The sequence below is a fragment of the Urocitellus parryii genome, chromosome 5 (genome assembly GCF_045843805.1).
Source record: "Urocitellus parryii isolate mUroPar1 chromosome 5, mUroPar1.hap1, whole genome shotgun sequence".
In the NCBI taxonomy this organism is placed as follows: Eukaryota; Metazoa; Chordata; class Mammalia; order Rodentia; family Sciuridae; genus Urocitellus; species Urocitellus parryii.
The window spans coordinates 90,034,815-90,054,596 of NC_135535.1; the positions used below are offsets into that span (position 1 = coordinate 90,034,815).

Below are 19,782 nucleotides of genomic sequence, written 5' to 3' on the forward strand. Positions count from 1 at the left end.
AGGATATTCTTGAACTCCCTGAAGTTGTCCTAATGGTGTCATACAGGTAGGCATAAATTTAAGTAGGAAAAGCATGAATTTCCAACTGCTGTACATTACCAGCTTTCCACCCTCTTCATCAAGTGTCAAATCTCCTTCAAGTACAGAATTGAACAAGTATGGCTTTTCAGGTATAATCTGTATTTTAAATTGGAATTTGTTCTATGACACTATTTATAGTAATGATTCTATGGACTTAAAAAATTTAATGATAGTAAGAAAATTCATTCCCCAAACTGACTAAACTTTTATTCACACCTTCATTTATAATTCTAGATTCTTCCACCTCCTCCTTTATGAACGATATATAAAGATCACCAGCAACCTTAGAAATATCCTCCTGAATAAATATTTTCTGTAAAACAGGCATAAGTCCATTTAAATTTCTAACTATCCACTTAATTATGCAAATACCTAAGAAAAATGTTATTTTTACTTAACAATAACAGCACAATCTACAATTTGGAACCATTCTGAAGTTCAGGCATTAGTCCCCAAATTTGAAGTTTATGTTTAGAATACAAAACACACTGGCATAATATAATGCACGTCAATAAATTATATTTAAAAACCAATTGGGCACCATCAGATGCATTCTCGCCAAATAAAACTTCCTGCAAAAGCAAAGTGTGTATCAATGCCTCACCTTCAAGGATGCCTCGTTTTGCTGTAGAATCTTTTTTCTTACTGGTTTTGTAAATGTTTGCCTGTCACTTTATAAGAAATTAATAAAAAAGAAAAGAAAAGAAAGACACAGAGAGAGAAATCTAAGAAAACCTATGTGTTGAAAATCACCCACTACTTAAAAAAAAAACTAATTATAAAATTTCTGCTAAGGGAAGAAGGACAGAGTAAAGTTGTAGGGAAGCAGAACACCAGGTGTAGTATATTTGCAAAGTTGGCCCAGCTGTGAAAGACGGTGCAACCGCCCTTTAGTTTTGTTACTTCTTCGTGTTTCTGTTGTTCAGATTATAAAATACTCAGAGAAAAGAGAAAGAAAAACAAAACCCCGATATGCTTGTTTCTTACTAAGTCTAAAGTTATAGCACTTTCCTAGGCTAGCTTCCTGCCAACGCCCGGATTCCCTTCAGTTTGCGCCGCTTCCCAAGAGTTTGAAGTTTTCCCCAGAGCAGAGAAAGGAGCTTCCAGTGCTTACCTGATCCCTTGGTATACAGGGCAGAGAGGTCCTTCGATGAGACTTGCTGCTGCAGCCCGACATCTCGGCGGACACCACGGAGCTGGACCGCCTCCTCCTCTTAAACACCGGGATATCTTCCTTGGTCCCAGCAATTAGCTGGGACCCAAAATGCTCCTTCGGAGCCGCCCCCGAGGACTGCGGTAAGATCTGCTCCACGTACCTGGCCAGAAGGATCCCCAGTATGCCGGCCAAATATGCCAGGTAAGGTCTCCAGGCGACCTTGAACCTTTCCAAGGAAATGAGGGACACGGTCCTGACCGCGCTAGTCAAAGCGATCATGAGGACACCCAGTCTCAGCCTCAGCACCAGCCATGTCGCGGCGGCCAAGCAGCTGAGCACCACCCCCGCGGCCGGGAGAGAGAGTAAGTGATCCTCCCCGACGCCCAGCCCAATCTGGACGAGCGCTTCCCCCCCGCAGCAGGCGGCCAGCAGCGCGACGGCCAGAGGCAAGCGCACCCCGGCGCGCAGGAGGTACAAGCCCATCCAGAAGAAGGCACACAGGAGACTGAAGAGTAGTGCCGAGGGCTGCAGCCAAGGGCTGAGCGGCGCGCCGCCCCCGGCAACACCTCCCCGAGGGCCAGGGAAGACGCCCCCTTCAGCTCCCGGGACAGCTTCCTCCTCCTCCTCGGTTGCTGCCGCCTCCTTACTCTCCTCCAGCTCACCGCCGATCTCCCCGCGGACCAGCCTCACCATCAGAGCCAGCAGAAAGGAAAGAGATCCCGCGCACAGAGCCGAGGAAAGTTTCCGGGAGCGCCGGAGCGGCTGCAGCACCAGGTCTCCCCAGCAGCCGCCGCAGCCCGAGCCCTGAGGCAATGGGGGATCCTCACGACGGTGGCAGTCCGGGCCAGCTACCAGGGTTTGACTCACCCAGCCGTGGCCCGGCTCGTCCCTCTTTCGGGCGGCCTCGCTGGCAATTGCCATGGTGTGCCTTCTTCACCGAATCCCCACCGACGCCCCCACCCCTCAACACGGGAGCGTGCACACGCCCTTCCCAGTCCCACCCTCGGAATCCCTTCTTCTCCCCAGGCCCACAATCCACTGAAAGTTTCAGCTTTCGAATAACTCCAGGAGAACGCTAGATGCTCCAAAGGGACTTCTTCAAGTTAATCAGGCTTTGACTTTTCGCTCTTTGAATAGCTTTTGAAAATCCTCTGCTCCACCCCCAACCCCGATTTCTATACTCAAAGGGCTCTTGCTACTTCGGGATTTTAAAAATTGCCCAATGCATCCCGCGCACCCGGGCGTCTGACGCTGGAGGAGCCGGGGGCGCAGGGCGAGCACGGGGCCATTCCCGGCACAGCTCCGCGCTGCGCTGCTGCGCGCCGGGCCAGCGGCTGATGGAGGTCTCTCTTCTCTTTCCGCAGCTCTTTCTCTATCACTCTTTCTTTCTCCTGGGCCGATCCTCCCCCGCTCGGCCCCGAGGCGCGAATCGCCATTCCCTGGGACTGAAAGCAAAGCTTCCTCCGCGTCTGTCGGTCCAGTTCATGGCAAACAGTGGGGAAAAAAAAATGGGAAAAGGGCTGAGAAATAATCAAGAAGTTGCTAAGTCCCGTCGGAGAGAGACAGACCGAGACTCTGGCGGCTGCGGCAGGAGAAAGGAGGGCGGGAGAGCGATCGAGCTGGAAAGGAAGGGAGGGTGAGAGGAAAGGGAGGGTGAGAAGAGAGAATGAGATTTGCTTTTTTTCCCTCCTTTTTTTTGGTACAAGGTTGGTGATGATTTGCAGTTTTGCAGAAGGGAAAACGAGTGGATATGACTGCTTAAAACTGTATTTAAACGGGCAACTGGAGTGATCGACAATTCCGCTTTCTTTCTTTAAGGCAACTCCCTAGGAAAGCTTTCTCAGCCGAGCTCCCGCCCCTCCCCCGGAGGAGGCGCTGCTCTCAGCTTGATTGCTCCTTTTCCCGCAGCTGGGCCCTTACTACTTACAAGCTAGAGAAGGGGCTGCTGTGGCTGCTTTGGCCGGTCCACCGCGCAGCATATGGCAGCCAGCGAATGAGGGGGTCTGGGTCTGGCACTGAGACTAAGCTTTCTAGGACACTGAGGGGGTGGGGGATGAGGATTGTGCTTGGCTACTTGACAAGCAATGGGAGCCAACATACTTGCTACTGTCATTGAAAATGACACCTACAGCTACTGTCTTGATTTAAAGATGCTAGTAAGTTCTCAAGTACAACAGCAAGTCAGTTTCAGGTGACATTGTAATGCTTTGGCTGCTCCTGCTGAGAGATCTATTTTCAACAGAGAAGTCAAGCCTGTCCTTTTGATTCAAATGATGGAAGAATCTCACAGTTATCTAGACCATGCACCATAGCATTAGAAAGAAGGGGAAGGGATATCATACATTAAAAAAAAAAATGTGTAACTTTAGAAAAATCCAAGGTACAAATATTAACAGTTTTCACTCTTAATAATAAAATTGCACTATTAATGCCTCAAGAAGGAATACAAAGGACTGGGGGTGTAGCTCAGTGGTAGGGTTCTTGCCTAGCATTCCTAAGGCCCCTAACTTCAATTTCCAGCACCAAAAAAAAAAAAAAAAAGCTTACAGAGTTCAGAAGCCCAAATAGTGAAATATAACATCTATAATGAAGATTAAACTTATGAGAAAAAAATAATCAGGACCTTAGTTATTAAGGATTAAGGATGTTCATTTACTATGGTATATAGTATTTGAGAAACTAAAGAAGTTTTAAATAACTCAATATCTGTTCAATGAAATTTAAAAAAAAAAAAAAAAAACCTCCAGTGTTCCTTGGGAACTGATTTCTTCTTAAAATAAAAGTGTCCACAATTGTTCAATTTTAATATGACTATCTCAGATGTCATTTGCTCTCACTAATATTAATAATAAAACAATTTTGTCTTAATTATCTTGGCATTCCAGGTTAAAGTGTGTTTGTAGCCTGGAGTATTTGGATAATTGGTTCAAAATGCCACTGTATTTTATGTGTAGAGATGAAGACTTGAAAAATGCCAAAAGGAGGTGCTTGAAATAAAATTAATTCATGGGGGCAGGGGAAGAAGATGGCATAGTTTTAGACTTAGCTTCATGGAAAACTGTGTGTTGTAGTGAGAGGCAGGTATTCATATTAATATTATGGCATAAATGGATAGATAGGGGTTGTGATAATACAGCTTCTCTGTGTCACGTGTCCAGAACTGTGCGACCACACAGGAGTACAAGTTGGGCAGCTAGTCAGTGGCAGTGGCACCATCTGTCTAATAATTAAGGAAACAGGAATAGCAAGGTCTTTGCCAAAGACAAATGAGCCCCCTAGCATGCACACATACTTTCATGAGTTTCCTTTTTAGACATATGATTCATATGCCAGATCCTACCTGGGACACTTCAGAGTGCAAAACCTTGATTGGAAAATCATGCTAATATCTCTTGGCATCAAAAACAGCACATTGAATTGAAAAAAACTGTAGAACTCTGGGCATACATCAAGGTCAGAAAATCACAGTGAGGGGGATTTTAGAACATTTCCATTTTCTCTGTCCTCTAACTCCACAATTATCTCCCTTCTTCAGAAAAGATAACATCATCACAAAATCTGAACTCTGGAAAGTAGATTTTTTAAACAACTTTTAAAAAGTTGTAATAGAAAAGAAACAAAAAAGCCATTATCTAATAGCAGCAAAGCAAGAATACTAGGTCTGTATGTTAATGACACGTTGGAGCAGCTCAATAGTATGACAGAAGCAATGTCCTGACCACTGGTTCCCCTTCCATTTTTCAAAACTTTGATTTAAGTTATTTCTTTCACCAGAAGCATAGAAGGTAGATTTTTCTCCCTGTTACCATCCAGAAACCAAAGGGAAGTGAACAAAAACAAAGACACAGAAAGCTACAGCCTGTGCTAACTGAACAAAGTGACTTACAATGAACATTTAGCAGAGCATCTTAATGAAATAAGCCATGATGCCTACAGTATACATTCTTCAGCAATCACGCATGAATACTTTAAGACAGTGACGTAACAGAAAAAGAATAAGGAAAATATACAGGTGGAAAAAGAAAAGGCATAAACAATAGAAAGAAAAATTCAACTTTGACTTGATGAGCTCTTCACTTAGCCAAATCTGATTAATGTGGTTTTATTAGTAATTTGTGGAGGAGATACAAACTACAACAAATCTAACTACAAATCCTTTGCACTTTGCCAAATATAATTACTCTTAAGGTAAAACTGTTGTAAGATTTAAAAAAGCTTAACGTATGAATTGCCAAGATCATTGTAATGTCATGTGTAGCTAATAAAAAAAAAAAGTTTACTCCCCCACCCCACCTTGGGCTGGGGTGGTGGCTCAGTGGTAGAGTGCTTGCCTAGCATGTGTGAGGCACTGGGTTCAATCCTCAGCACTGCATATGAATAAATAAAATAAAGGTCCATTGACAACTACAAATTTTTTTTTTAAAAAAAGGTTACTCTCCTTAACATGGATTCACTCATTCTCCACTACCCACCTGACCTCTACACTCTTTTTTCTGAAAGATACCTAAAAGAGAATGCATCTAAAAATTCGTCCACTTCTAAGTCCTTCTTTCTAATCTCTTCCACCTACACACCCAAACTCTTTCTCCTCAGTGTTTTCTCATCTGGTAAGGAACATAACCACCTACCTCAAGCCCCAAGTAGGACATTGTCCTTGATACACTTCTGATTATCTTGGTTAATTCTTCCATGCTATTAGCAAATCCACTGGATTCTCCCTCTACACTATATCCTGATTCCATTTACTTTTCACCACTGCTCTCATAATAACCAATCCAGAAACCCATCGTCATGTCTAATCATGACAATCACAATAACAAATTGGTCCTGCCCTACTTGTAATTGATTTTCTTTTGCAGCAGAATGATAGTCAGAAAATGCAAGTTGAATGATGTCTCTCCCCTACTTGATAGCATCCAAAGTCTTTCTAGTGCACTTGGATGATCCAAGTCCTCCTGACAACCCACAAGGACCTTCATGATCTTTCCAGAGTCACTTTCTCTGTCCTCTCTTTTTATTCCAATTTTTCTGCTACATTATAACTTCCTTCAGTGACAGAAATGGATTCTGTGTTATCCAATATAGTACACATTAACCACAAATGGCACTTGAACCATAGCTAGTGCCACTGGGAAATGAGTTTTTGTAATATTATTATTCATTTATTCCAGGGATGGGAGTTGGGGTGCTTAACCATTGAACCACATCCCCAGCCCTTTTTATTTTTTATTTTGAGATAGGGTCTTGTTACGTTGCTTAAGGCCTCTCTAAGTTGCTGAGACTGTCCTCTAACTTGTGATCCTTTGGAGTCACTAGGATTCTAGGAGTATGCCACCACACCCAATTTTGTGTTTTATTTAAATTAACTTAAATTTTAATAGCCTCACTTGGCTTGTGACTACAGTAATGAAGAGTGCATCTCACATATCTCAAGCCATATTTGTGTTCTTTACCAAATTAGAAATCTTTTGGGGGGACCTCAACTAGTACCTAAATTTTGTTTTCACCTCGCTCCTTCTCCATCAGTTCCAACTACAAATGTTATTTTTTTTAGAAAGGCCAATTCCCAGAATGTTTTTTGTTTGTTTGTCTGTTTGTTTTTCAATTAAACAATTATTTCATTGCTTGAGTACATACACAAATTTATGCCACTAGGGTAGAGGCTCAATTTTCATGCAAAGAAAGACTCGCTTGGTTTTACAATTTCAAGCCAATCAGTGAATTTGGCTCTCCATCAGAATCAGGTGGAATTTAGCATCCTTTTCCTTTCTATTCCTCTCAAGATGCTTTCAAACAGCAACCACTTTCTTAATTAAATGGTGGAGATCCTGGGGAAGATTAGGAGTAAGTCTTTTGGACTTAAGATTCTGAAGATTTTATTGCCGGTCACAAAACATACTTGGGCAATGCCATGTGAGACCCTCAGTGTCACACCAATTTGTGAAGGAGTCAGGCCCTTTTTTGGCCAGTTTGTAAATCTGCTCCTTCACATGGTCAGACATTGACTTGCCTAAGCAGGGTCACTGCGGCTATAGGGCAGAGCCAACTGGGACAGACCCTTTCCGGGAACACGTACATGGCCCAGGTTGGAGGTGCTCAGGCAGCAAATAGAGCCTCTAAAATCTTATTAAAAAGTTGTGGGAGACAGGCCCAATGTTGCACTCTTGTAATCCCAGCGGCTTAGGAGGCTGTGGCAGGAGGATCATGAGTTCAAAGCCAGCCTCAGCAAAAGTGAAGTTCTAAGCAACTCAGTGAGACCCTGTCTCTAAATAAAATACAAAATAGGGATGGAGATGTGTCTTAGTGATCTAGTATCCCTGTGTTAAATCCCCAGTACCAAAAAAAATAAAAAATAGAAGTTGTGGGACATCCCAGGTACATACATACATTTCATCATTCACTAGCATACTGTCCTGTTTTATTGTATTTATAGAACTTAACACTACCCAAAATGGTCTTGTTCATTTGCTTGTTTTCTTGTTTATTGTCTATCTCTGTTTAGCGTGGTGCAAGTGCCATACACAAGAAATATCTTTGTTTGCTATGTATCTCCCATTACCAGAATAGTCTGGCACAGGATGATGGATGCTCAATAGACACTTGTGGAATAAATACCTTGTGGATAAATGATGAAAGAATAAATAAAATAATTTCATCATCTTTATAAAGTCATAGGTTAAAGATCATCCCACATATTTTTAAATTTAATTTGCTCACATAGACAGATCCCTCTAAATCTTGCATTAAAGATTCTGTTGCCTGGAGTAGATTGATGAGCAAAATCTTGCAAGCAGTACCTTTTCCAGAAATTTGCTTTAAAAAATAAATATCACCACTTTAACTTATTCATCTATTAGAGAATTTGGCAATAGTCAACATTTTGAAAACTTTGTACTGATTACCTGATGGAATGTCCATAATGCTTAGCAATTTTCAGGTAGGCACAGGGGAAAATGTAATTTAAATTTATGCATTTAGATAGCAAATAATCTGAGAAATCCAGATTAGGGGATGTTTGAATATAAATAACTACAAAGTCATATAACACAATATATGTGTTATATGTCTCCAATTATGCCAACTGACTCTACTACAGGGGCTGAATTTAAATTTCAACAAAAAGCATATATTTTGCCATGAAAGACATCATTACTACTTATTATTTCACACATAGGAAAAAAAATGCAGAAATCTTGCATTTCTGGATGCATGATCTTTCTTTCCTTTCTGTGAAGTGTGGCCCTTCTTTTTAATTTCCAAAGAAAATACGTAACATCTTTGAATGTATAATTATTAACAAACATAAAAACACTAAAGACAAAAACCAAGATGTGAAGAACTGGTTCCAACCAACCAACCTGTTATTAACAACAACAAATAAATCAGACATCTGTAGCACAAATGGCCAGGGCAATTCACTTTCCATGCCCAGTATGCTAACATTGTTGGACACAAAATTGGCCTTCCCTACATCATACCTAAGTTGTTAATGGCTGGCTACACCCTTTCTCAACAAGTCTGTAAGGAAATTGAAGTGCATTAGGTGCAAAGCTTCCCAACCTTGTTCACTCTGTGGCACCTGCAGAATGTGAAAATACCTTGTTGTCACATCAGGTTAAAGGGACAAAACTTTTTGCAAACACGTCCTCAGGCACAGGGCCTAAGGAAATTCGAATCTTAGGCACACCTGCATCCTATGGCACACTAGCTGGGAATCTTTTTGAGACACCTAGTGTCTGAACAACTAATAAAATATAAAGCCTTCTTCAGAAGACTGTTAAAATAAACATAAGGCAACTTACAAGATCTTAGGATCTATCATATTTACAGTTTCATGCATTTTTTTTACTATTACTTTTCCATAAACTCCCTCACTTGATTTACAACACATGAATGATTTTATCTCATTTTAAAATGATTAGTTGAAATTCACTGCTTGATTTGTAAAACAAATCTAAATATAGAATCTAAATTTTTTCTACCACACACTGGTGTTTTCTATCTTGTCTACAGCTCCTGTTCATAACATCAATAACCTCAATAACTTTTCCTCTGAACTTGCAAGTATTAGAACTCTTGGACAACTGAATTATTGAGTAATACCATAAATACTATGTTGTTGTTCAAGTCTTCAAATTAATGATAAATTCTTTTGTGAAATCAGCATGCTTTAATTTAGTAGCCTCACACATGCATATGTCAAAAAGTGATGTTCAATATGAAGGTGAAAACTTATGCTTCCTTTCCAGAATTCTTTGGAGGCACCATGTTTGAATCCCAGTGGACAAGGATATTAAGGGAAGAAGGAAATCACTGATCACAAGAGCAGAGCACCTGAGTGAATCGAGAGAATTGTGAACAATGCATTTATGTGTAACTCTGCTTTTATATAAATAGCAAAATATTACAAACGGTGTACTAATAAGAGCTTTGCAATTGCTTACGTTACTAACTTAAATAGTTTTATTAAAATACATTATTCCACTTCTCTGCTTTAGTAAGAAAAGCATGACATATTTAACTGAATATTTCAGCAGTGATTCAAATCTTGTAGCATCTCAGATCCATCATGATGCATAGTAATTTTCAATGTATGCACTAAAGTAAATGGCGGTGGAAGGATGGTATTTGGCTGAATACAACCTGACTTCTGTACAATGATTATTACTATCAATCCTAATTTTGAAATACAAGCAATACACTGGCAGAAGTCAGAGTATTAAATCTTCCTTTTTGGGAAAACTTTATAAGGCCATTTAACTTTAGTTTTGAAAAAATCTCTTCCACTAGACTTTGGATTGAGTCTTATGATAACAGTAGAGATGATAGTATAAATAAGTCAAAGAAATGGAATGCTTTGTTGCTGAGAAAAAGGTTGGGCAGGGGACATGCAAGAGGGTAAGGGTGGGCAGGGATTTTCAGTAAAACATGAAAGAACTTCAATCCATGTGTTTTAGTTAACTTTTTTCATTGCTGTGGCCAAAAGGCTTGACAAGAACATTTAGAGGAAGAAAAGTTTGTTTTGGAGCTCACATTTTCAGAGGTGTTCAGTCCAAGGTCACCCAACTCCATTGCTCTGGGTCAAGTTGAGCTAGAAGGGTGTGGCAGAGAAAGTGGCACAGGGCAGGACTTGGCAACAAGGAAGCAGAGAGGGCTGTTGCTCACCAGGAACAAAATATAAACCCTAAAGGCACGCCCCCAGTGACCCACCTCTCCTAGCCACACCTTACCTGCCTACAGTTACCTCCCATCCAGTTAATCCAGTCAAGTGGATTAATGCACTGATTAGGTTAAGGCTCTCATAACTTGATCATTGCCTCACACATGAGCTTTTGGGGGGGCACCTCATATCATAAAACCATGTTCCCTTTATTCTATAAAAATGGGCCTCTACTTAAGGAATACTCCAACCATTATTTTATGAAGAGGAATAACTTTTATTAAACTTTGAAAGGAATATGTAATAGTATGCAAAATATCCAGTTTTTTGGAATAAGGAAAGAACTGGTAAAATTATAGTGCAAGACTGAGCCCTACCGACTCCATAAATACACATGTCAGTTATACAGCTGCTACTGATGGGCAGAACATTCTACAGTGTTAGAATTTAAGGATGATTCTTGAAGGGTGCAGTGGTTCACACCTGTAATCCCAGCAGCTCGGGAGGCTGAGACAGGAGGATCACAGTTCAAAGGCAGCCTCAGCAAAAGCAAGGTGCTAAGCAATTCAGTGAGGCCCTATATCTATAGAACTGGTATAAGGCCCTTGCTTAGCACCTGGATGGCCATCTTAAGTGAGAGTCGCCATTTTAAGAAAAAAGTTTCACTTTCCCTGCCCAAGAGCATTGCTGAGAAAGGCTCACCACTCCCTCATACCAACCTTGCATTAGGACCCACCCAGCTCTGATTCCTGAGCCTGCCCCATACAAGTTCCAGAACCCAATCCTATTTTGCCTCTCTCTCCTATAGAGAGATGGCCTTTATTTGTCAGCTCTCAGGAATAAACTCTCGTGTGTATCTCTGCCTGGCCTCTGTCTTTCATTTCTTGCTTACCCGTCTCTCATTCCTCGCTTTCCCTTCATCTTGGTGCCGAAACCCAGGATCAGGTTTCCTGGTGTGCCTGCTCCCCTCTTCAAGGGTCACTGAGTGTCCCCAGGACCAATACGAATTCCATCTTAAGACCAGGCTCTCCATTCTGCTGAACGTCCTCGAACCCACCACTGGACAGCTTGGGTCCTATACCTCAAGTTCCACCACATTTCAGGTAAGACCCCTGTCTCCGGTCGACCTCAATGACCTAGGGGTCCTGGGAAATGACCATTAAACATCAGCATTCCCAGGGTTCTCATTTGGTTGAGGGCACCCCCAGCCACAGCTTTCACAGCTACGGGGCTGATCCCTAATGTCATTCGAGTCTATAGGTGGTCTTTTATTTGGGTCCTGGGTTTTGAGAAAAGCCCACCAAAGGTGACTGGGAATTGCTCCTAGTGAGACTACCTCGTGGCCTTGAGTTAATCTCTACAGGCTTCCACCCCGACTACATTGTCCTGGCTGAGCACCCAAGTACCTCTACAGGCTCCTGCCCTGACACTTACCCAGCAGTGGAGACGACCCCCTGAGCATAACTATACTCTTGACTAGGTGATACTAGAAACTGGGGGACACCCCACCTCTAAACTCACCTTCTATGTCTCACTATGAGTGGGTCCTCATCCATTCCCTCCCATAGTCCCCTAGGCTGCCTCCTGACTAACCTATAGTCTCTCTCTCTCTCTCTCTCTCTCTCTCTCTCTCTCTTTCTCTCTCCTCCCCCCCTGAACTAAACCCCCCAAAATTTATCTGCTTGTGTAATCAGATCCGGCCTCAATATCCTTTGGATAATGACTCTAAATGGCTGCTTAATGGCACTCTAGATCCCAATATTATCAGGGATCTTTTCAAATATTTTGAGTGTTTTAAAAAATGGAAAGAGATGTTATATGTTCAGGCCTTCTTCTCTCTACGTTCACAACCCTCTCTCTGCAACTCTTGCTCTCCCTCACAGGTCCTCGTAGCTCTCACCTCCCTTATATATAATTCTTCCAAAGGGACAGAAGATCCTACCCAGGTCTCCTCCTCCTTCAACCCTGTGGATGGGCCCCTGCCATACCACATTTCTCTTTCTGATAAAGACTCCAGGACAACTGTTCTTCAGCTCCTCCACCCTTCTCTCTTTCTGCCACAGGCTCACGGGCTGCTGTTGCCCAACCCTCATCTCTGTGTCCTCTACATGAGGTGGCTGGAGTAGATGGTGTAATCCGGGTTTATAAGACTTTCTCTTTGTCAAATCATTCACAGATAGAAAAGCAGCTTGGGTCCTATACCTCAAGTTCCACCACATATATCAAAGAGTTTCAGAATCTGACTCAATCATATGATTTGACCTTCTACGATGTCCATATGGTCTTGTCTAATATCCTCCTGCCCAAGGAGTGCAGGTGAGTGTAGAAGGAAGCTAGAAGTTATGCTGATGAGGTACATCAGACCTCCCCTGCCCATCTGATTGGCACTGAAGCAGTCCCTAATTGGGACCTCAATTGGGATTATAATTTGCCTAGAGGAGTAACTAGTAGAAACCAATTCATTACTTGCCTCATGGCAGGACTTAGAAAGGCAGCCCATAAGGCTATCAATTATGAAAAGCTCCAGGAAATCATCCAAGAGAAGAATGAAACCCCTTCAGCATTTTTAGAAACTCCAGATGGGAAACAACTACTAACGACCTAATTTTTCTCCCATAGTTTCCCCGATATTAAGGCCAAACTAAGGCGCCTCCAGAGGGGGCCCCTAACTTTCCAAGCTGAGGTTCTGGGAGTGGCCTTCAAGGTATATAATGGGAGAGAAGAGAAGGTGAGGAAGCAGAAGTATCAGATGCTTGCTCAAGCCGTCCGGCTGGCCTCAGCATCTGTCCCTTGTTCCCCTGGCCCATGGAAGAGGCCCTCGGGACTGCTTGGACCCTGTTTTAAATGTGATCAGACGGGTCACTAGGCTTGTACATGTCCTAAGCCTTGCAAGCCTCCAGGCCCTTGTCTTAAATGCCCATCAGGAGGGACACTGGGCCGTTGACTGTCCGTGAGCCCATAGCAGCCCCCAGCTATCCAGACCTTTTGGTTCCCCTTTCCAGCTCTTAGGACTGGCTGCAGAGGACTGATGAGGCCCAGGTCCCCATCATCTGACCACTGCCATCACTCCGTGGGAACCCAGGGTAACTCTGCGTATTTCAGGTAGGCCTGACTCCTTTTTCCTAGACACCAGAGCTACATATTCAGTCCTCAAGGAGTTCTGGGGGCCTACTACTAGTTCTATGGCCTCTATTGTCTGGGTAGAGGGTAAACCTTAACAACCCTCTAGACACCTAGACTTGTTTGTGCTTTTGGCTCTTTAATTTTTACCCACTCCTTTTTGGTCATTCCACAGTGCCCTGTTCCCCTTATGGGAAGGGACATCCTCACAAAGTTGGGGACTACACTTTTCATCTCCCTTCATATATGCTTCTGTCCAGACTCACCTGCTGCTCCCCTGATCCTCACCCTTACCTTAGGACTATCCCTTATTCTGTCTGCCAGTGCCTTTCCATTACCCGCTTCCGAGGTGGACCCTACTATCTGGGATGTTTTAAATCCTTCTATCACCTCACACCATGAGCCCATTTACATCCATCTCAAAAAAAAAAAAAAACCTCCATTTTCTGGCCCAATCACAATACCTGCTCTACCAATAAAAATTCCTAGGCTTACAGGCTATCCTTCAAGACCTCTTGCAAAAGGGATTCCTTAGACCTACTCATTCCCCTTATAATACCCCAATCTTGGCAGTAAAAAAGCTCAATAGTTCCTACGGCTTGGTCCAAGGCCTCCATTCCACAACTCTGGTCATCCCAATCTACCTGATGGTAACCAATCCTTATACCCTTCTCTTCACCATTCCTTCTGGGGCCTCTAACTTCTCAGTGCTAGATATAAAAGATGCCTTCTTCTCTATTCCCCTCCATTCTGACTCTCAAGACATTTTTGCCTTTACATACACAAACCCTGAGTCATATAACTCCACTCAGTTGACATAGACAGTTCTCCCCCCAGGGTTCTGAGACAGCCCTCATATCTTTGGACAGGCCTTAGCTAAGGACCTAGCATCCATACATCTCACTCAGTCTATGGTGCTACAGTATGTTGATGACCTCCTTCTTTGCAATCCCTCCTTTGAGGTCAGTCAACAGGATACCTGCAAACTTCTGCCCATGACTATAGGGTTTCTCCATCCAAGGTACAGCTTTCCTTGGCAATGGTAACATACCTAGGCCTCCTCCTGACCCCTACACACAAAGCCATCATGGTTGATAGAAAGGGCCTTATCACTAATATATCAATGCCCTCTACTAAGGAAAAATTCTCTCCTTTCTAGGTATGGCAGGATTCCTAGAGCTTGGATTCTTAACTATTCTATATTGACTAAGCCTCTAAATGACATGACCTGGGGCCCATTCTCTGAACCCCTATTGTACTCTGTTACAAAGCCCTTCACCAGGCTCCAGCAGGTCCTCCTCCGGGGCCCTGCTCTTCATCTCCCTGACCCAACATGTCCATTTTACCTTTACGTGGCTGAAAAGCAGGGATTTGCTCTAGGGGTCCTTGGACACATGCTGGGGCCAACCTTTGCCCCTGTGGCTTATTTATTGAAGGGTCTTGTCCCTACTGTTCGGGGATGGGCCCCTTGCCTACCAACATTGGCCGCAGCTCTCTACTCATTAATGAGTCAAAGAGACTCATCTTTGGGGTCCCATTCACCATCCTGGCTCCCCATCACCTAAAGGAACTTCTCACCTATAAGGGCTTACATTCTTTATGCCTGGGTCGCCTTTCATCTCTACAGGTTTCCCTGGTGGAAGATCTCAGTCTTACTTTCCACATGAGCTCACCTTTAAATCCTGCTGCTCTCCTCCCCACTCCTCAGGACTCTTCCACCTCTTCCCCTCTTACTCATTCATGCATTGAAATTCTAGAGGAGCTTTCTTCTATATCCCTCCCACATACAGGAAGGCCCCTTCCTGCAGACAACATACACATGGTTTGCAGATGGCTCTTCCTTCCTTCAGAGGGAGTTCATCAGGCAGGGAATGCTATTGTCTCTCTGACCTCAGTTGTGGAAGCGGCTCCCCTCCTGGATAATACACCCAATCACAGGCTGAACTTGCTGCCCTCATCAGAGCCTTCACTTTGGCAAAGGGAGCATCCCTCAATGTCTACACTGACTCTAAATATGTTTTCCACATAATTCTCTCTCACTCTGCTGTTTGAAAGGAATGTGGATTCCTTACCACCAAGGGAACCCCAATTACTAATTCCCCTTTATCCCCAATCTCCTTCATGCCTCAAAGCTTTCCACTGCCATTGGAATCTCACATTGTAAATCCCGTAAGACAAACATCTCCTTTGTGAAACTGGGCAACAACAAGGCAGACTCTGAAGAGAGGGCTACTGCCCTCCTCCAACAGCCTGCTCCACCTGCGGTCCTCTGCCTTGCTAGTCCCCTGATGGACTCTTCCCCACCTGACACTCAACAGATGCCTACCTTCCTGCACAATGTCTTTTACCCCAATACCACATCTTTAATCTCTCTCTCCAGAGGACCTACAATTTCTTTCTATCTGCTCTGCCTCCTGTGAAATCTGCCAAAAAAAAAAAAAACTAATCCCTCACCAAAATTGGGCCACCTGAGACAGCATTCTACTACTACTCAACCTCTGTCATCATTCCAATGACATCCCACTCCCCTAATGAGAAACTCAAATGCAGTCCCTTTCCAGTGGGAAGCAATTACAGAAAATTGACCTGCGTCCTTGTCCCCCCCCCCAAAAAAAAAAAACAAAAAGGGGGGAAATAAAAGGTTCTTGCTTAGCATCTGGATGGCCATCTTAAGTGACAGCTGCCATTTTAAGAAAAAAGTTTCACTTTCCCGCCCAAGGACATTGCTGAGAAAGGCTCTCCACTTCCTCATACCAACCCAATCCCTAACTGCCTTGCATTAGGACCCACCCAGCTCTGCTTCCTGAGCCTGCCCTATATAATTCCCAGAACCCAAGCCTGTTTTGCCTATCTCTGCTATATAGAGAAATGGCCTTTATTTGTCAGCTCTGACAAATGAACTTTTGTATGTATCTCTGCCTGGTCTCTACCTTCATTTCTTTGGTTACCTGTCTCTCATTCCTTGCTTTCCCTTCAACTGGGGATGCGGCTCAGTGGGTGAGTGCCTCTGAGTTCAGTCCCCAGCACCCCAGTAAATAAGTAAAAGAACTTAAGGATGGTTCTTCAACTGGAATTGTATTTATGGGGACAAATTTGAGAGCTGATAAAAAAGAAAATATAAGTTTAGCCTACTTCTTTTTTATATTTCAAAACCACTGAATTTTAAAGTTTATTTTTAGTTCATCTAAAAGCTATAATAGCATTCCCACTGTTATTTTTTATGTATACAAACATAAAACACAAGGACAACATTTCTATGTAGCACAGAAGCATCTTTGGTCTATGAATTTAATCCTCTTTTGTATGAAACCCACCAATGTTTCTAAGGTGACTGAAGTGTTTGGGATTATCTTATCATTTTGGAGGAAATTCTAATAAGCCATCAAAAGTATAGAATTAGGCAACTAATGAAAGGGAAGACAGAAAAAAAAACAGGTATTTTATTACTAGATCCATGCTGAATAGCCCATAGCCTGCTGTTCTTTTCCTTAAAAACACTCTAAGGAGAAGGCATATTTAATGGTAGAATGAAATTGGAAAGTAGATTAAAAAATCATTCATAAAAGAGCCTATTTTACAATTCTGGAAATATCCTAATATAACACCTGTATTGTGCTTTGCAGATTTTAAAGTAATTTAATATTTATTATCCTAATTAATCTTCACAGAATATGTGATGTCAGTGAGGTTTTTATTATCATCTGGAATTTATGCAAACCAAGAGCTGGGTGCTTGTCCTCAATGCCAATTCAGTAATGAAAAGGAAAAAGAAGTTTTACTGTTTTGCTAGCAAATGAGAAACACACAGGAACTCCTGTCCCAGAGGCTGTGATTCTGCCCATCAAGGAGAGCAGGGGCTTTAAAAGAGGTGATTCAAAGGCTACATTCTACATGTTCTCTGTAATTCACTTGTTCATTTGGGAGATAATCATTTCTGAGATCATCTGGTACCAACCCCAAAGTCTGAATTGCTTCATTCCTGCAGTGGGTGTGTGCTCAAGAACAGATATGTGGGGAAGAAAGGTAATCCCATTTCCCCTGAGATTAGGGAAGGGGAGAGATTAGGGAGGAGCAGGGAGAAAGGAAGAGAAAGAAACATGTCCATTTTAAAAATAAATGGCATTGGCAGAGCAGCAAGGGCCGTATTCAAAGCATAAAGTAGACCACTGTTACAAAAGGACATCAAGACCCATAGGGATTGAGATTTACTCAAGCTAATGAAGCAGCAAAAACAACAAAACTTGAATCTTCTGATTCTTGGCTTCAGAGCTGGTTATTAATAGATAAAATGTAGCCCCAATACAACCTGAGCCTAAAAGAATTCAGAATTCTGTTTCACTTAGTCAAAATTTTTACTACAGCTAAAAAAATTCCAAAGATGGAATATATCACTACTTTTAATTTTTATGTTAGGACATACTTCACATATCACAAGTTCACCCCATTGGAGTATATACTTCACTTCCTATACAATATTAGCAAAGTTATGAAACATCACTACTATCTAATTCCAGAATATTTTCATTACTCCTAAAAGAAACTCTGTACCCTTTAGGAGTCACTCCTTATGTGCTATTTCCCCAACCCCTCTCAACTGCTAATCTACTTTCCATCTCTATGACAATGTTCTATTCTGAATATTTCATGTTAATAAAAATATACAATAGGTGATTTTTCTTTCACTTAGCATGTTTTCAAGGTTCATCCAAGTTGGAGCATGTATTAGTGCTGAAGGGTAAGCAAGAAATGAAATTGACCAGGCAGAGATAAACATGAGAGTTTATTTGTCAGAGCTGACAAATAAAGGCCATCTCTCTATAGGAGAGAGAGGCAAAACAGGCTTGGGTTCTGGGACTTGAATGGGGCAGGCTCAGGAAGTAGAGCTGGGTGGGTCCTAATGCAAGGCAGTTAGGGGTTGGGTTGGTATGAGGGTGTGGGGAGCCTTTCTCAGCAATGCCTTTGGAAGGGAACATGAAATTTTTTTCTTGAAATGGCAGCTGTCACTTAAGATGGCCATCTAGGTGCTAATGAAGGACCTTATAAGTGCACCTTTCTGTCACTTAAAAAATTTCCATTGACTCATTATGCTGTTATAAGAATTATTTATATATTCTGGGTATGAGTCTTGTATCAGACATAATTTTCAAATATTTTCTCCAATTGTTTGGCTTATATTTTGTCCCTTCCTTTCGTCCATTCTTCCTTCCTTTTTTCTATGAGGGATTGAACTCAGGGACACTTTACCACTGAATTAAGTCCCCAGCACTTTTTTTTTGTATGAATGGTACCAGGGGTGGTACCAAGGATTGGACTCAAGGGCACTCAGCCACTGAAGCACATCCCTAGCTCTATTTTGTATTTTGAGACAGGGTCTCACTCAGTCACTTAGGGACTCACAAAGTCACTAAGGCTAGCCTCAAACTTGTGATCCTCTTGCCTTAGTCCCCTGAGCCACTGAAACTATAGGTGTGTGTCATCACACCCATTTTATTTTCACTTTCTTGACGGTATCCTATAAAGCACAAAAGTTTTAAATTTTGATGAAGCCCAATTTATGCATTTTTTTTCTGTAGCATGTGCTTTTAGTATTACTTCTAAGAAATCATTGCCAACCAATCTCCAGGATATATAAATAATTCAAAAAACTTAACACCAAAAAAATAAATAAAAAACAAATAACCCCATGAATAATAAATGGGCTAAGGGACTGAACACACACTTCTCAGAAGAAGAAATTCAATCTATCAACAAACATGAAAAAATGTTCATCATCTCTAGCAATTAGAGAAATGCAAATCAAAACTACTCTAAGATTTCATTTCATTCCAGTCAGAATGGCAATTATCAAGCAACAATAAGTGTTAGTGAGGATGTGGGGGAAAAAGGTACTCTTATCCATTGTTGGTGGGACTGCAATTGGTGAAACCACTCTGGAAAGCAGTATGGTGATTCCTCAGAAAATGTGGAATGGAACTATCATTTGGCCTAGTTATCCCAGTTCTAGGTTTATACCCCAAGTTAGCATACTACAGTGACTGCAGCTACATTAATGTTTATAGTAGCTCAATTCCCAATAACTAAACTATGGAACCCATCTAGATGCCCTTCATCAGATAAATGGATAAAGAAAATGTGGTGGGCTGGGGACATGGCTCAAGCGGTAGTGCGCTCGCCTGGCATGTGAGGGGCGCTGGGTTCAATCCTCAGCACCACATACAAATAAAATAAAGATGTGTCCACCAAAAAGTAAAAAATAAATATTTAA

The 19,782-nt window shown here is 42.2% G+C and overlaps 1 protein-coding gene across 1 annotated transcript in view; it reads right to left on the reverse strand.

Moving 5' to 3' along the window:
- The window catches only part of Pde3a (phosphodiesterase 3A), a 308,668-nt gene extending 306,510 nt beyond the window's left edge, over positions 1-2,158 (reverse strand). Inside the window, exon 1 of the mRNA XM_026391920.2 lies at positions 1,196-2,158. Within this exon, the coding sequence (XP_026247705.2) occupies positions 1,196-2,158 (963 nt within the window). The remainder of the gene's footprint in view (positions 1-1,195) is intronic.
- Positions 2,159-19,782: the final 17,624 nt, after the last annotated feature.